General features: G+C 43.1%; 1 protein-coding gene and 1 pseudogene across 1 annotated transcript; both read right to left on the bottom strand.

The window, feature by feature from the left end:
- Positions 1-16: 16 nt before the first annotated feature.
- LOC117725735 (trans-1,2-dihydrobenzene-1,2-diol dehydrogenase-like) lies at positions 17-3,706 on the bottom strand. The gene is given in 12 exon segments (XM_034525725.1): positions 17-443; positions 617-749; positions 751-768; positions 1,012-1,053; positions 1,055-1,105; positions 1,107-1,138; positions 1,694-1,946; positions 2,437-2,600; positions 2,839-2,904; positions 2,907-2,950; positions 3,598-3,652; positions 3,655-3,706. Coding segments are annotated over 12 exon segments (1,026 nt in total). The 3' UTR covers positions 17-327.
- A 3,656-nt stretch (positions 3,707-7,362) lies between these two features.
- On the bottom strand, positions 7,363-9,567 carry LOC117728245 (annotated as a pseudogene).
- Positions 9,568-18,484: the final 8,917 nt, after the last annotated feature.

The following is an 18,484-nucleotide window of genomic DNA, read 5'->3' as shown; positions in this document are numbered from 1 at the left end:
TAAAAGTACACATAGGTGAATGATTCAGGTGAAGCACTCAACATTGCTTTATTGTACGGTTAGGACCTAAGGCATCCAGTGAGTAAGTTTGATGAATTTAAGAGCTTACAAATACCGGTATGTTAAGCATCTTTATCAAAACACATTTACCATGTTGAAGCTAATCATTGACAGTCGAATGAGGAAAAAAAAAAACTCAGTTTTGACCTCACAGGAAGTTAACATGTTCCAAACTGATGGTGTATTAAGTCCAGTTAAAACATACAGAACCATGTATTCTCCATAACAAACTTGTTTTATTCAACAAGGGGACGTCATGCTTATGTTTCACATTACTGGCAGTCCTGGGCTGTACACCACCCCCACCTGCCTGCGGATCTCATCCTCCACCTCCGCCAGCAGAAGCGAGTCAGCATGGGAGGTGACTGCACTCTCCTTTAGTCCTACATGGGGAATCACACTGTAAGAACATGTACAGCATACTGGTCTGCAGGTAGAAACAGTCAATGGCCATTAGGATTCCAGTGTTGCTGATGCCATCTTGTGGTGAAAGTATGTATAACAAGTTAACAATATGAATCGGACACAGACTAAAATATGCTGAATGTCACAGTACCTTTGAGCAAACACTGTCGAACCTCCTCTGCCTCGTAACGCATCCTGTACTGTTGAAGAAAGTTGATAGGCAGAGGGGGGATCTGGCAGTGGGTACTGGTCTCCTTCCCGTTCACTACTAATGACGTGGGGCAACCACATATGGGCAGGGATCTAAAAAAACATGGAACAGTAACCACATACAGTGATAGATACTGTGTGCGCAATGAAAAATTACTTCTCCATCTTTGTCTTACACAAACATTTAATTTCCCTCCCGCGTTGCTTCACACTTAGTTCACTGACTAACTTTTAATGTCATCTTCAAGATGCAAAGGCTCATACTGCAAACTGGTTTGGCATTTTACACCATTTGAATTGTGTTAGTTTGTGGCGGCGCTGCTGGGACGAACCTACCCTGATGCTGCCCTTCGTCCCCACGATGATGGCATCATTGGGGCAACTGGAGACCTGAAGAGCAAGTAAACACTGCCAGCCTGTTCTTGGAGAAACTTCAGAGTGACAACTACGGTCTCGTCCACTCCTGCAAATCACACACAGACATAGGATTTACACGTTATGAAGTGATAATCAAACAAATTTACTGACATGATTTTAAAAAGAGACACAAATGACTTTCAGTGTGTTCAATGCATGTGGAGTCAGTTAATTTTACTGCTTTATATTGAAGGAAGAATCTAGGGGTCTGGGCTATCATGTGTTAACTTTTATTGTGCCATTCAAGATACAGAGGTGAAGTCCTGTTCAGACACGGACACTCCCTTGGTTAACGATTCAGCATTCATAAACTCCCACAGCAAATTTTTTTTTACAAGCTCCAACTTAGAAACTCCAGTTGCCCAATGGCTGAGGTCATTGGGCAACAATCCTTTACAGCCGACAACAGAAAGCAGGCTGAGGAGGATGACTTGGCCACTACAACAGGCTTGTTGAGGCTCATATCATGTAAACAAAGAGGGTTTTTGGGTAACCCAATTAGCTATTTTTGCAACACTTCCACAGTGTTAATGAAGCGACGGAGCTTCATTATCATACAAGCATCACATCATTGACATCCCACTGTTCTCTTTGTCATTACCCGTCTCCAGGCAGACCCCCGTGGCCTGGATGCACTCCGGCTTCTCTCCATTATACACCATGCATATGAACTGCAAGCAGTAGATTCCAACATCTAGCATTGCTCCTCCGCCCAGCTCCTTCAGCGCTGACCTCGGCACGTCCTTCAGCAGCATGCCGAAGTCAGATCTTACCATCTTCACCTCCCCCACCTCCCCCTGGGCCAGCAGCCGTTTGATCTCCACTGAGGCCGGGAGGAATCGGGTCCAGACGGCCTAAAGCAAAAAGGTCAGGGAGGCAGTTTCTACAGTTATATTTTAGTGGCTCTGTCTTCTGTTACGTAGGCGTTGACTTACACATCACTGCTAAAAAATAAAGGGTTTGCAAGCTCAGTTGGTTATCACGTCATGTACTTGTCAAGGTTTTGTTTCTGTGCCTCATTTTTTACTTGTAATCTTGCACAATAACAAAAAACAATGGAAGAACACAAATGGATGTGTTCATTTTGCACCGAGGCAACATATGATAACCGGTGAGTCGGTAGTGTGACAAACCCCCGTACATTTACATGTACAATTTTACATTGAAAAAAAGTATCACATAGCCAGTCTGCAATAATTTTTCTGTCCTCTTAGGACTCAGTGAATAGCAAAGAAGTGCTGTAGATTAACTTCTTAACTCGAGACATCCCGACCCCTAAATGATTTTTTAAGTGAAAAGTGGAGAACAATAAATGAAACCTATGAAGAAGTGTCCCATCTGTACCTCCATGAGGAAGACGTCGTTCCTCTTTGCAGAGGTCAGGATCTCCTTCACCTCCTTTGTGTTCATGGCCAGCGGCTTCTCACACAGCACATTCTTCTTGGCATTCGTAAAGAGCAGACAGGTGCTCAGATGGTAGGGGTGGATAACGCCAACATACACCACGTCTGAACAAACAGACACACACAAACCAGAGAGCCAGCATCAATGGAAGAGTACATTTTCCACAGGATACTATAACAGTTGGAAGTCAAAGTGAACTAAAAATGAGTGGAGATCCAACGGATGGTTGAAGCCAACTGCGTTGTGAAGTTTTAGCTCACACTGAAATGTCCCTAAAATAGCAAATGCCTTACAGCTGGTGCAAAAGAACCATCATGTGACCCAGGGCCGACAGAAACCAACCTATATCTGGATCTCTGGCCAGCTCCTCATAGCTGCCGTATGCCCGGGAGATGTTGTGCTTTTTGAAAACTCCTGAGCGTCCTCTAATTTGCGAGCCGCCACAGCCACAAACCTGAACATGCAGTTTCATGATATGGATTATTGCAACATGTTCTGTCCCACCATAAAGAAAGGCCCCAGGTTAAAAAATCCAACTTGTTTCAGTCTGTATGGACTCAATGTCGCCACAATTACATTTTCTGCAATATTTAATGTATCGCATACTAGAATTTAGCTTTTCTTGGTGTCTGGTGGATGAATATAGACCAGAATGGCAAAATAGTTTAATGGGCAATTTCTTACATTCTCCTACTTAGATTTAGTTTAGAGTCAATACATTAACCTTGCATTAAATATAATCAGATAAACGTCAGATCAAAACTTTTCATCTAAACTTTTTCAATCATCACTTTTGCCTCAATAAAAATCATTGATAAAAAAAAATAATAATAATAATAATAAAAAAGCTATAGTGCAAAGACATGTAGATGCCCATCTAGTGCGTTACTTACGGTAAAAAGAAAGCGTGCCAAAGGGTTCAAAAACGCATTTTATTTGAACTCGCTGTGGCATTTTGCTCGTTGAAGCTGCTGTTGCAATCTCCAACGTTCCCTGAACTAAACCATGCGACCTGTGGCTCGTCGGAAACAATCAGAAACACAAGCCAGTCTAGACGGAGACGTCTCGCATTTGAAAACCAGTTCACGTGTTAGTGTCTACGCATCGACTCATACTGGTACCTGATGGTCTTCAGCTGGAAGAGTTTTCAGCGCCACGTGAAGTCATGGCTGATCTTCCCCGCGCTGCAGATCCCCCACCTGGTTGCCATGTTGACACAGATCGACTGTTTGGTGGACAGGAAACGAACAGGTGGAGTTATAGCAGTACCCCATCACGGCCACACGGTGGAGGCAGAATCTTATTTTTTACTCAAAGAATTAAAATGATGATTTGTACAAAAACGTGGATAAAATACAAATGTTCTGTATTATTAACTCTAATTTCTTGCCATAGTCAGATTCTCACTTTATTTATGATTACTCTTTAGATTATTATTTTTGCATGTCTACTATTTACGTATATTGTTATCTTATTCTTTATTTTGTATTTGATGTAATGTATCGAACCGACCTGGTATAAACTGACTTGTACGGGGACATTTTGTTAGCGACTATTTATCATTATATTATTTGGCATTACATTGAGATTGAATGCTCCATTGTATTTAACCCCTTCGCTAAATAAGTCCATGTAATAGGTTGAAGTTGCACCACATAGCCACATACAATGAATAGGAATAAATTGATAACAATTTCCTCGCAAATCGAACTTGAATACGTTTCGGTAATGAACCCATTCAATGTTGACAGTCCGAAAACAATATGAGTGGAATAAGACAAACGGGGCACGCACTAGGACCACGCGGATTCAGCGCCCGCTCAAGCTTCAGTCCCATTGCAACAGTCCCGACCTCTGTGTGGTTTTTAAACATTGTGACCAAGTTATGATGCTTCCAGATCTGCCTCATGAATCTATGGAGGACGACAAATTAATTAATTATCAATAAATAAATGCATTTAAAATGTTTATGAATACACGAAACTCATGTTTTTAAGCTAAAACAAAATGATATGACTGGACCTGTTATGAAACACATCAATACTAGTATTAATATTGATCATTCTCTCCACATTTTGAAAATAAAAAGCACTTCATGTTTGAAAATGGCTCAAAAACGCCATCTACCGTTTTAAATCAGCCCAAATCGAGTCGACCGTTTGGGACTAATCTACAAAATGAAATAAAAGAATGTCAATGTCCTCTACCCCGCCTCCCAACAGCATTGTTTAAAGCAGTGGTTCTCAAACTGTGGGGCGCAACCCTACAAGTGGGGGGCCAAAGTATTACGGAGTGCGGAGAACTTAACATATTACAAAAGTACGTGTAAACATTTACGTAACATTTCAAAAGTCTGGCACATCTTGTCTCAAAAGATAGAAAAAAACTGGTTCACGCGTTTGATTACTGCAATTCCTTATTATCAGGCTGCTCTAATAAGTCTCTTAAGTCCCTCCAGTTAATCCAGAATGCTGCAGCTTGTGTACTCACAAAAACTAAGAAAAGAGATCACATTACTCCTGTATGAGCTGCTCTGCACTGGCTTTCCGTAAAATCAAGAATCACATTTAAAATTCTTCTCCTCACCTACAAAGCCTTGATTGGTGATGCACCATCATATCTTAAGGAGCTTGTAGTACCATATTGCCCCACTAGAGAGCTGCGCTCACTAAATGCGGGGCTACTTGTGGTTCCTAGAGTCCTAAAAAGTAGGATGGGAGCCAGAGCCTTCAGTTATCAAGCTCCTCTTTTATGGAACCAGCTTCCACTTTCAGTCCAGGAGGCAGACACAGTCACCTCATTTAAGAGTAGACTTAAGACTTCCCTCTTTAATAGTGCTTATAGTTAGGGCTGAATCAGGTTTACCCTGGTCCAGCCCCTACATATGCTGCTACAGGCCTATAGGCTGCTGGGGGACGTTGGATACACTGAGCTACACTCTTTCCTCTTCTCTCTCTCCTTATGGACGAATGTACCTCTCTTCATTGCACATTACTAAACTCTACTTCTTCCTGGGAGTCTTTGTGCCTCCTCGCCTCATAGGGTCCATTGGACCTGGCTGTGTCTGAAGCTGATCCTGGTTCCTACCTCCTTGCCCCTGCTTCCTGCATACAGCCCCTGGCCTGGACCTGGCCTTGTTCCCAATGGCCCTGTCTCCTTCTTTGTGCCTCCTGCCTCAAGGGCCTGGCCTCATTGGTCCGGCCTCTTTCGCGATGCCTCCTGCCTGGTGGGCCGGCCTCCTGCCTCCGTGGCCCTGCCTCCTGCCATGGCCCTGCTTATGCCCCCCGGCTCCCTCGCTCCCTCTCCTCTCTTCCTCCTTCGGTTTCATGGATTGTGGAAATCTGGATTGTGTGATTATAACAGTGAACTTTAAGTCGTCAGAAACAGCAAACAGACAGATAGTCTACACAGAGAGAAAATCCTTGCAAAGAAAACAGAGATGTATTTGAGTCTATGTATCTCCTCATTCTGACACCTGATGGTCTTCAGCAGGAAGAGTTTTCAGAGCTACAGAGAAGTCATGACTGATCTCCCCCGCGCTGCAGATTCCCCACCTGGTTGCCATGTTGGACTTGAAACCGAGAGATTAAGTTGATTAACAGTGGCACTTTGCTGCCACAAGATGGAGGCACAATGTTATTTTTTTCTATCTGATGATTTGTACAAAAATGTAACCTGCAGAGTAATCGTGACACATAATATACCAGTTTTGTTTTGTTTTATAATATCCCTTCCTTTTACCCTGCCTGGACACAAGGCTATTTTATTAATAATTATGTTTCTTATTTTATGATTAGATCTTTTACCTTACTGAATATTGAAATTTTGATGGGAAATGTTCTGTCCCAAGACAAACAGCCCTTATTTAACCTCTATACTAAATAAGTAAATGTAATACTTGTTTCTATACAAGTCACACTGTGTGGCACGGAAACAGCAAATAAATTGTTCATAATTTACTCACAACTCTTTCTTTTTATATCTGCACATTTCAGCATTATTTATTCACAAAGTACCACAGTTTCCACATTAATATTACTGCATTTGCATTCATGGACTGCATCCTGTATCATAGAGACACCGGCCAGTTTTTAGAAGGCCTACAGTTCGAGGCCAAAAGGTTGGAAAACAAGTATTAAATGATGATCTTTGCTGACTCATAACTGCCTTTCTGTGGCCTAACCTTGAAGAGCACGCTTTGCAACCTATTTCTGTATGGAGAACATGAGCCTACTGGTACACCACTGCAGGGGTCAGACATGACAAAACACTTTGATTCAAATGTGCCACTCCAAGTCTCTTCTTCTCTCCAGCGGATGATATTTGAAATGAAACATGGCTTTCACAATCAATCCTTTATTGGGTTCATCAATCACACACCCCACAGTGACAGCCGGGGGTTGCCTTTAAAGGCCTAGGACTTGAATACAGGACATGGCTGCTCTGTGTGTTTACATTGTGATTTATCTGGTTTAAGACATTTTTAAACTGACTTTTCGGAACCGACAGTGTGTCGTGTGTGTCGTGTACTGTATTACAAGGACCTACAAGGTGACTCTGGGGTCGAATGAGATCTAACGGGTCGATAAGATGCAAGACAAATAAATGGAAAGCAAACAGTAATAAATGCCCTGATTTGCAAGGTCAAATAATTAGCAGATTTAATTTGTACTTCAGTAGCAGCTCACTACAGTAGCTTATCCAAGTCACAATTGTCCCACTGATACTGTGTCTGCTCGGGCTCTGTCACACACTGCCACGAGTGATCTGCTTATACCAAAGATCCAAAGCCTGCCTCGAGCAGCTCCCTCTGTTCCATCTGAGTAGGTTAAGGTCAGGTGAAGTCAACCCGGCTTTGGAGTGATGTCACTTGCTGTCCTGGGAGAAGGCAACTCCCACCTGTTTCCTGATTTCATCCATGATCTCTGTCAGTAAGACGGAGTCTGCCAGAGGCATGCGGGGGCTCACCTAAAGTCCTGCAGATGAAGAGGAGGGACATCAGACTGACCGAAAGACTGTTAACTGTTTAGAACCACAGTTAAATTATGCACATATTCACAATGAGGCATAAATGATGTCATAGCAGGGATGTAAAGATTATGTAAATGTGTAGTACTATATATACTAGAGGACATCCCAAGGACTGATAACAACATTGATTCTGAAGTAATCTGATGAGTGCATTCATGTATTCATCCACATGTTCTCAAGTCTCTCCAAACTCACCATACATTTGAAACGGGGTGTTTTTTGGCTCTTCAAACCGTGTCACATCTTTGAAGACAACTAAACAACGTTCCTTTTTATCGTGACCTACCTTTAAAAGCAGGCACAGCCTCACTTCGTCTGCCTCGTCGCGAAGTCCAGTGCTGTTGGTGAAACTCAGAGGGAGGCCGGGTTCATGAAGGCAGAGGGTACTTTGTCTCCTCGTCGTTCACCATGAGTGTGGTCGGGCAGTGCATGGGGCCGAGGACCTGGAGGGTGAAGGGGACATGCATTTTTGTGTTGATCCAATCACTCAACTCGTAACTCAACTGTCAAATGCAGTGTGTTTGGATCCTTGACTGAACGCTTCAGTTGAATTAAATGTGAAACTAATTAGCAGTCAACTCAGTTTTTTTGCAGGTCTCGATCATTTCTTAATTAAGTCAAATGTTCCCGTGCAAGACTCCCATAACTTACTTTAATGGAGCCCTCAGTGCCACTGATGACGGCATCGTTCGGAAGTCGAGCAGCAATTGAAAAGGCGCAGAAGGCCATCCTGTTCCTGGAGAACTTCATCACCATAACCACTGACTCATCCACTCCTGTTAAACATTTTAAAAAAAAGGTAAATCATTGAAACACTGGTGAATAGCAAATGGCTGAATGGATGGAATCAACTGGGTAAAAATAATTATATTCGGGATTTACTGGCAATAAAGTCCTAAAAAACATTTTTTGTGTAGCTATTGCATTCAACATTTTATATAACAATAAGACAAGAAAAGGCTCATTACATGTATACTGTGATGGACTAACGTTGAAGGATTTTATGCCGTGAGACAGTCTTCCCCTGTCAGTTTTTGTGTATTACTGTATTCTCCGGGGAAGCTTTGGATTAGTCTAACATTTTAAAGATAAGTCTAGGATTTTCTGTGTGAATAATTCTTCCCTGAGGTGTTTACATTGTGGACAGTTTCTTCTTTTTTTTTTTTTTAAATGAAGGATTCTCTTCTTTTTCTTTAATGGTTTCAATAGCCACTTTGTGATCAGTGATTCATGCAGTGTGGTTAATGAGGCTAATCTACATCCCACCTCTGCTGCATGACCGGTGCGCTGAATCATACCTCAGTCAAGCAGCATCCCTGTGGCCTGGATGGACTGTGGCCTCTCTCCATTGAACACCATCAGCACAAGCAGGACACTCCGATGTCCAGCAGTGCGCCGCCACCCAGCTCCTTCTCTACAGAGTGGGGGATGTGGAGCTGAGGGAAGCCGAAGTAGGCTTTGACCAGCTTATGCTCGCCTACTGCCTTTCTCCGCCGGCAGCCTGCGTACCTCCGCCTGCACGAGTTCATCGCAAAAGGGTTCTCACACAACACGTTCTTCCCCGGCCCTGAGGAAAAGCAGACCGACTCGCCAGTGCTCCGTGTTCAGCACTCCCAGGTACACAATGTTTGTGAGGACACAGATGTTCCAGGCTCAGCTTCAAACAGCGACATCAACAAGCCATTATCTCTGCCTGTGCAGCCGCTCACAGCTCTTAACTCACCAATGTATGGGTTGCTGGCCAGCTCCACACAGCTGCCGTAAGCTTTAGGAATACCAGGCCTCTTGGCAAACTCTTTGGCACGCTCCCAGCTCCTCGATGCAATCCCTGCTATCTGTGTGAAAGAGAAAAAAACACACACACACACATCACAGTGCCCGCTGTGTTTAGTACAAAGGAGACAACTTGTGTGACAATGAATATGTAGTGAGCTTGTTTGGGCAGAGTACCTGGTGATCTCCAGGAGGCAGAGTCTTCATAGCCACGCTGAAGTCATGGCTGATCTTCCCCGCACCATAGAGCCCCCATCGGGTTGCCATATTGACTTGGAACGTATAAGTGACAAATGAGGGGGATGGTGCTCTAGGAAAGATCTGAGCTGCTGGCAAATTGTGACCTTGGGAAAGGTGTTCAGGGGAAGAAAGCTACTAAACTGTCATGCCTTAGAGCCAGCAGCACTTCAGCGAGAAGGCTCCTGGATTTATATGCTGGGGAGGCTGGATGTGTCACCTTCCCTCTGCTCCCACCCCGAGGTAGAGTGTGCAACACACACACACAGACCTTTCAATTTGGGCTGAAGTGGTTTGTACCAGTTGTCTCTAACAATCTGGAACAGGATTATCAGTGGGGGGCTCTAACGATAACAAGCTGAAGGGAAAACGGTTAAAGTTGAATGTGAACAGGGCTCACCTTGCCCACTGATCAGCACTCTCCCACTGAAGTACAGGTCAAGTATTAGGAACCAGGAGCTGCTTTGTTTCCCACTGAGAGAGCCACTGATTAGCCTGCGATGGTCCGTCAGCCACACAGAAGCCAGCGATTAAACCCGAGTCTCGTGGGGGTTTCTGGGATAAATAGATATGCTGGGTTCATAGAATGCTCATAGTGCCCTCAGCAGGGCAATTTAACTGGCCAGTAAGCTGAGCCAGGGTGACTATGGAAAAGCATCAGCTCAGTTGCCCTTGAGCTAAATATTATCCGTTTCGACAGACAGGCGGTTGTGTAAACTTCCTGCCATGTGTTGCCAGTAGAGGACACTGTGTTGTCAGCAGAGTTTACTTTCTCTCTCGAGCTCTGAGGAGTTGGTATTTGTCATTGTAAGGAATTACATAAAGGTTTTTGCAAAATCAGGTGAACTAAGGAGACAACGGATGCACTTTCTATCTGCCAGCGGTCATATAACAGTTGTTGAATTTGTTGTCATCTGAGGATAGTAAAAAAAAATCTATCTTAATGTAGATCCAATTAATATTGAGGGCAATTTAAAAGTACACTCCAGTGATTATCTATTATAATGCCAGTGTTGAGTAAATAGTGTGTCTTCCGTAATTTCCTGCAGGAGCTACATGGTGATTGGATTTACATGAGAACATAATGTCAGTGTCAGCAACTTCCTCAGGTAAAACAAATAGTTTTTATCAATGACTCTACTCGCTGGCTGCTTTTCTTTTGTATTTCACTTACAAATGAATACTGGGAGCTGCGTGCCGTTGTCATAACAACAAGGTGCCAGCTGGCAATTTGTATGCAAATTACATTGGGCTTGTCCTGATACCTTGCCTATACCACATGACCTGGTTGCCATGGGAATGCCCAACTCCTCCTTGAGTAATTTGTTCCTTTTTTTTTTTTACTTTTCTTTTTCTACAGAGACAGCAGTATTTATCTGGCATCACCACAGGTGTTAAGAAAGGAGGTACACGTGTGAGGGAGGATGTGCAACCTGACAGGGCAAGTGCAACTAGGTTTTTGAATTGGTGTGAAGCACTGAATTGGTTCTGTGCGGCCTGACAGACACAAAGCACAGAGGCTCAGGTGGTCGGAGAAGGGTAATCTGGATAGGACTTGGACGGGGTCGCCCGACAGCCGTGCACTGGGACCCCACAGCTCTCACCCTCAGCCGAGCCTTCTCAGCGGAGAGTGAAAATCAAAAATATTACAGCTGAAAGCATCCCTTTCTTGCAATAAGATCAAGGTCATGAGGAGAAAACCTGCAAACTGATCTGTTTTTTCCATTTTGGTGAAGAGTGGAAGGTGCAGTTTGAGGCCCTGGGATGGAGGTGGATGTTGAAGACGGCTCCAGAAAAGTAAATGGTGATGAGCCGATTCCTTCAGAAACCTGGAATACGGAAGGAAGCCAGGGCCTCAGTATTTAGCACGGCCAGGACGATTGCCTTCCACTCTTTTCCCTTCTCGCTGCCTTTATTTGATTAAGAATTCATGCATCATCTCTTGTCTGCGTCCCTATTCCATCAGGACTCGGAGGACGACCGGTCACAACAGTTTCCTTCGAGGGTGTGTCCCATTTAGCATGTGCAGGTGGTTGATCACATCTGACAGTTATATTGTACACATTGTCACATCATTTCATCTGCACATAATGCTATTAAGAAGACCCGTCCCCCATGTGTTTGTGAAAACTAATTTTGGAAGGAAAGAAACAAACAAAGGAAACGTGTAAACTGGTAGGATGTTATTTTTTTATGCTAGCCCGTTATTTGATGTTGTCGAACTCTTTTAGAATTGTACTTATTATAGATAGTACCAGCTACATTGTGGCTATGCAAGCCCAGTTACCATGTAACTGCTTCATATTTCATCAGCAACTTCAAGTTAATGGGAAATAAAAAAGGACCAGAGAGAGGCACCCTAATCCTATTTTGATTGATGCGGATATGCAGAGGGTTATTTCCCCCTTCCTACAGCTGTCAGTGTAAGTGAGAGCCATGTTGCTGCTTTTTATTTATTTTTGTATGTGTGTGTGTGGGGGGAACAGTATTGCAGCAGTTATGGGAGCCCCATCACCCCTTCCTCTCGGTCTCAAGGTCACTGCAGAGGAAGGTTGTCAGGCCAGACAAGCGCCAGAAGGTGCCAGCCATTTTGAGGGGAGGTTGGGAGCTTGATGAATCCAGGGAGGGAGAGGGAAGTGTGCAGAGAGGAGTAATAAGTCATTTTGTCAATGCTACCGCATGTTCTGATGTGTGGGCCGGGTTATTCTTTTTCCATTAGAAAAAAGCGTGATAGGAGACTGAGAGAAGCAAGCAGAAATGGGAGCCTTTGAGCCACCCAGCATTGTGCTGGCCCTTTGAGAGTCCTATCTTTGTCTGCAGCACACACACACTGAGAGGCTGAGCTGTGGAGCAGGAGCAGGCTGGACCATGAGCTGACTTAGCAGCCCTTCATCTGGATGTTAGCGCTGATAGCGAGGCGGCAGGGTGTAGAGAGAGCAGAGACGAACATAAAGCTATTACACCGAGTTGCTGCTCATTTAGACCAACTCTCCATGTGTTTCATGGTTTTCTTGTCAGCTGTTTTTGTGAGGCTGAAAACACTCATGTAAGTGAACAGCGAAGACACATTAGGCAACATGTCAGCAGGCTGGTTATTTTATGTTGATAGTTTATTATGTTTAAGGTCAATTTTGACCTAATCCTCACGTCTCCAAACCTACACACCCCAAGCACATTTTAAAAAGAATTCACTTTGCTCAATATACAAGCAAAGTAATACCATATTGTTATTCCTCTGACCAAAGTTGCATGCAGAAGTGCAAGGAGAATGGGTTTACCAAGGTGAGTTTTCATGTTAACAATTGTGCTAAACTGTGTCATGTTTTTTCTGTAATGTTTACACTTAATGGATCTGAAAGAGGGTTTTCAACCAACAAATAAAGCCCTTTGAGAGGAAGTTTTGAACCTGTGGTGAATTTCTATTTGAGTGCTAAACAAGCTGTCTACTCAATGCTGTTGTTCCAATGGAGTAGGTACCATCTGTCTCCATTAAATGCAGCTTGTATCTAGGGGACATGGGACACCCACTGCCTCTCTCTCTTACACACACACACACACTGCATTACATTACATGTCATTTAGCTGACGCTTTTATCCAAAGCGACTTACAATCATGTTACATTCATACACTGTAGACACAGCTACAGGGAACAATTCAGGGTTAAGTGTCTAGCTCAAGGACACATCGACTAGGGCGGGGATCGAACCACCAACCCTCTGATTGAAAGACAGACCTGCTAACCACTGACACACACACACACACACACACACACACACACACACACACACACACACACACACACACACACACACACACACACACACACACACACACACACACACACACACACACACACACACACACACACACACACACACACACACACACACACACACACACACACACACACACACACACACACACACACACACACACACCTCTATCCAAGTCCACAACGGTGCCTTCTTGTATCGGCCGACTAAGATTGTGTGAGGCGATATGGAGCCCATCTCAGAGCCATGATAGTGGTGTAGGATGAGGTGAAGCAGGATCAGGGGTATGATGTCTACATACACAGTAATCGGACCAGCCAGATGGTTTGTTACACAGAACCATCTGAGAAGCCATCATTGGAAACGGCTTGAAAAAGTGCAGGCACTTTAAAGAATAAAATACTGGGCAGGTGATTTGATGAACCATCTGTCAATCAAACTATTGCTGAAGCCAGTCAAGAGAAGAGAAAAAACACCTGTTCCATTGAGAATAGTCTTCTTCTTCCAATGAATATATTATGAAGATATAAATGCTCTCCAGTTCTGATGTAGCGATGCAATTGTAGCATCTACACTCATGAACAGTCGCCTCTTTTTTCCCACACTTTTAAGCCACACACATGGCTGCCAGCGGCTCCACACAGGACTCTGATTTGTCCAAGCACAAACACATTACTTGAAGCCTGAGAAGTTGGATTTTCGTTCTTCTATAGAGAACCCAGAGAATACAACATTTTGTCCTCGATATGATAATAACATGAACTGTAACTGCTGTTGTGGTGTCAGGGACATCACTGTGCTGTTGGATACAGAGCAGCAACATCAGAGCTGGTATTTAATAGCGTATTCTAAACGTTTAAGGTAATGCTAAATGAAGTATTAACTATTAATGAATCCATTGCAATTTACAAACCATTTGTAAAGAGCCTCAAATAAGCTAGAAATACAAAGAAGATTTTGAGGGTAAACACTAGCCAAAAAAATCCAAACCAGGCAACATAAGCATTCTCATTATTGACATATTACTGATAAATAAGGCATTGCAAAAGCATGCATTACCCATTTATAAACCCACAATTGAAAGGATGTCCCAACATATTGCAATATTGACGAGTACTCTCCTTATTAAAATGTATAACTTAACTTCAGTTTAAACCTTTTTTTCCCGTAAACATGTCCTCAGTCCATGGTAAGACATCCCTGAGCCCCCCCCCGCCCTTCCTCTACCGCGTGACAGAACAACTGTTCACTGAGACCAATGTAGCCGCTTCACCCACCTTTTGATTTCCCACTCCATCAGCGGTCTGTATCCCCCCTGTTGGCCAGTCACACTGGCTCCTCTGCAGGGAGGCCGAAGCCATTAAGCAGCCATCACACTCCGCTGCACCCCCCTGTTTAATTGCCTGATAGGGTTTGTGATATTTTTATCAGCTGTCCTGTGGCGGATGGCAGCTAAGAGGGGAGATGTGCGGGAGTGTGTGTGTGTGTGTGTGTGTGTGTCTTTATGCCTCGGTACACCTCTGACAAGAGAACTGCCGGCTTGCTGCAGGAAACCCGGGGCTTCTGTGCACCTGCATATCAAACTGTGTGACCCAGCCTCTCAGCCGTGACATAGCACAGAACCTCCGTACCTAAATTGGGCTTTTTGCTTTGACGCCTCATCGGCATCTTGCTAGGATAATAAACAATGTCTTCAAACACTTTGGAGCTGATTTCCCCACATACAGTGGCGAAATGAGGGTATTTTTATATTTGTTATGAGGTTTAGTAGAGTTGTGGATTGATGTACCATTCCAAGCTGCCATCAGTATCAGATACCGTGCCTTTTCCTGCCTATAGGGACTTCATATACGGATACAGTACCAAGGTCACACGCATGCACAAACACACATAGGTAACTTTAGCACTTCCCTGCCGGCTGTTAGGCTTATTAACTGTATGCTTGTCCACAGTCAGAGTGATTTAGGGCTTTAGAGGGAAGTGAAGGGAGAAAGAAGTGTCAGTGGGGGAGCCAGAGAGAGAGACAGCATTGGATACCTATTAGAGCACCGGAGCCTACTAACTGCCGACCAACACAAAACCAGGGAAAAACCAATTCGCTCACTTTTCTAGCTGAGTTTTTAGCAGGGGATTAGGAAATGGATTTCACCTCTTTGAGTGCAAGCTCTGTCTCATGTGGGAATTATTGAATTTGTTCAGCAACTCCCTCAATACAGTTTAAGAAATTTCACTGCGGTCACTCCACACACTGATTGGATACAGCCAGTTAGTCACACTAGCTTATAAAGCAAGCACACTTTCTCCCAAAATAAGGTGTAAAACTGTGAGCCCTGGAATAAATAAATGAAAAAATATGCACCATATTTCATGGTAAGTCTTGATCTTTCCTTACAATATTTTCTGAGTGGACAGTGAACTCAAACAATAAAATCAATTTAAATCCTTAAATGCCATTGCAATGCCTATGCCATTAGAAAAGCTGAATAGAAATGGAAAAATGTGCTTATATTTTCTAAATTGCCAAAAATATGTTTTTACGGTCGCTTGAGGTCGATTTTTGACTTTGTCGAAAAGGAGAAAACCAATAGGATTTTATTTTTTATTTTGGAATACTGCAAAAAAAAAGGCTCTGTGGCAAACACGCGTTTATGATACTTGTTTTAATCTATGAAAGTTTGTCTCAAATTAAGTTTGATTTTTGAAGTTTGAATGCATTGCCCAGAAGTAAAAAGCATAATAAACCTACACCACAATAGCATGAGTGACAGTATACACAACGAGGCTGTAAAGGCAAACTAGTTGGCGTGAGTCTCGTTTCACCAGCTTTTAGTAATTATCTTTTTTCTCTTAAAAGCTTCAAAATTCCCAAAGGAAATACCTACAGGCGTATTTTATATTCTAGAACAAAACTTAAAACATCTTAAGCTTGTGTTAAACACATATTTTATTTACAAAAACCTGCCGAGGTTGAGACGAGGGAACTGGAAACGCACAGATGCCAACTCATCCCCGGGTTTTAGGACTTATTTCTGCACCACTCTATTCCCCTAACATGCAAATGCTTGTCTTTGTCTCTGCACAGTATGAAACATAGCCGAAGTAGCTGAAAGAACAATAAAAAATTCCTGAAGATCTCACTCCATATTTCTCTTGTAGATGAGTTAAATGGCCAAACTGACCTGTTTCAAGTTAGCTACTTCTTCCAGTCTGTTTATTGGCAGATTACAGCTTTTGCCCAAACACTTTCACCAAGATTATTCGTTCCACATCAGTTAATAATTCATTTTTAGGGAAAAGTGTCAGTGGGAGAGCCAGAGAGAGAGAGAGAGAGAGAGAGAGAGACAGCATCGGATACCTATTAGAGCAAAAGCAATAACAGGGGCATATTTTGTTGCCACTCAAAAATCTAAGTAGTTATTGAAACAAGGGGTCCTTGATTTCAGACAGAGGTAAACAAATCTGGCTTCCCATTTCAACCCGATTTAATTCCAGGGGTGTCAAATACTGACATGCATCAAAATTAGAAGCTCAGAGTGCTGCCGGGTTGCGGTGACATAGAATAAATACATTTCACTTCACAAACAGTCATTTTAACTCAAACCCTGATATGTTTTCCTTAACCTAACTCAGTGGTTTTGTTGGCTATAAACAAGTGATTTTGATTAAATTCACAACGCTAACCGCATGTTTACGGAAAACGTAGTTCAGCATCATTTTGACGCGTTAGAAAGTGACACCAAGGGGTCCTGACCAAGCATCAGTAGCCTGTGTGAGGAGTGTAGAATGAGAAGGGGTTCCTCATTTCTAGCTGGGGACTGAACTAACTTCATGTTGCTAACAGATTTCATCAGCTGTAGCTAGCAAGCTAATCAACGTTAATCAATAAGTTGGTATAAAACCCTTTCTCCAATTGACTTTATAATGTTTCTTGCTGACTTGTTTATAAATAACAATCTTGTAAAAGGGGTTTTAAATATGCCCTTGATGGCAACACACGTGATATAATGCTATTTCAGACTGAGGCTAACGCTGCATGTTTCAAACAAAAACATCCACAGCATCCTTACCAGCTGATGATCCATGTAAAAGACTAAAAGAAATAAAGAAAATATAATGATTGCGTTGCAGTGGAGAGCCAATGAGTCCTGGTACTATGATAGGATAGGTAAAGATATAATGAATAAATACTAACATTCCCAATATAACTCTTAATGGAGCCCGATGCACAACACTTTTAAATTGCCGTGCCTAGTTACGGTTGTTTCGCGAAGGGTCAATTGGGCGACAGGAAAAAGGAGATATAGGTCAACAAGAAAAACAAGAAACACGTGTGACTCCTGTAATCACCACATCAGAACAGAGCATGAATAATCCTCTAAAATGTCTTTGTGGTTGACAGAAAAATCATGAAATATTCAGAGTTTAACTGCCTCCTTTAATCCCAACGGCTGTGCCAGGATTAGAAAGGAAGCAGAACTGGATGTTCAAAAACACTGCCTCTCTCTCCCTGCCTGTCCGTCCGTCTCTTCCTCACAATCAAATGTGCACACACACACCTGCAGTGCACGGAGGTTGGCCGCAGACGCACTCCATTGCTCGCCCCTGCACAACCCCCACATGCTCCTCCTCTTTCCTACACTACGGGTTCTCTCATTCACCCCCTCCTCCATCCCTCTTATCACACACAACACGCACGCACGCACACACACACACACACTATAATGTTCCTCACTCCTCCCTCTTGTAGTGTCTCTGGGGAAGTACTGTAACTGTCTATTGTATCCACTGCTGTGGGGTATGTGGTTACACACTCAAACAGACACACAGACAATTACATGCAATGTAAATCGCGCACATTTTGCAAAAAAAAAAAAAAAAAAATGAATCCCCGAGAAACACCTGAGGAGGAAACATCAAAGGTACAATAGCTCCAAAGCATCCTCCTCTGCTAATGAAAGTGAGTCGTCCTTTACACAAATTAGCATCTGCTTCCTTTGTGTTATGTATCGACTCGGTGAGTCCTGCTCTCTTGATGGCTGTTGGTAAAGTTACACCTGTCTCTGATCCATGACACTCGACTATTAGAAAAACAATAGAAAATACCTGTGAAAAAATACTCATCTGTGGTTATCATCTACGCCAACCATTTACATAAGTTACTACGAGCAACCAC

The sequence above is a fragment of the Cyclopterus lumpus genome, chromosome 3 (assembly GCF_009769545.1).
Source record: "Cyclopterus lumpus isolate fCycLum1 chromosome 3, fCycLum1.pri, whole genome shotgun sequence".
Taxonomy (NCBI): Eukaryota; Metazoa; Chordata; class Actinopteri; order Perciformes; family Cyclopteridae; genus Cyclopterus; species Cyclopterus lumpus.
The sequence above is the reverse complement of the archived record's forward strand: the minus strand, read 5'-3'. Positions and strand labels throughout refer to the sequence as shown.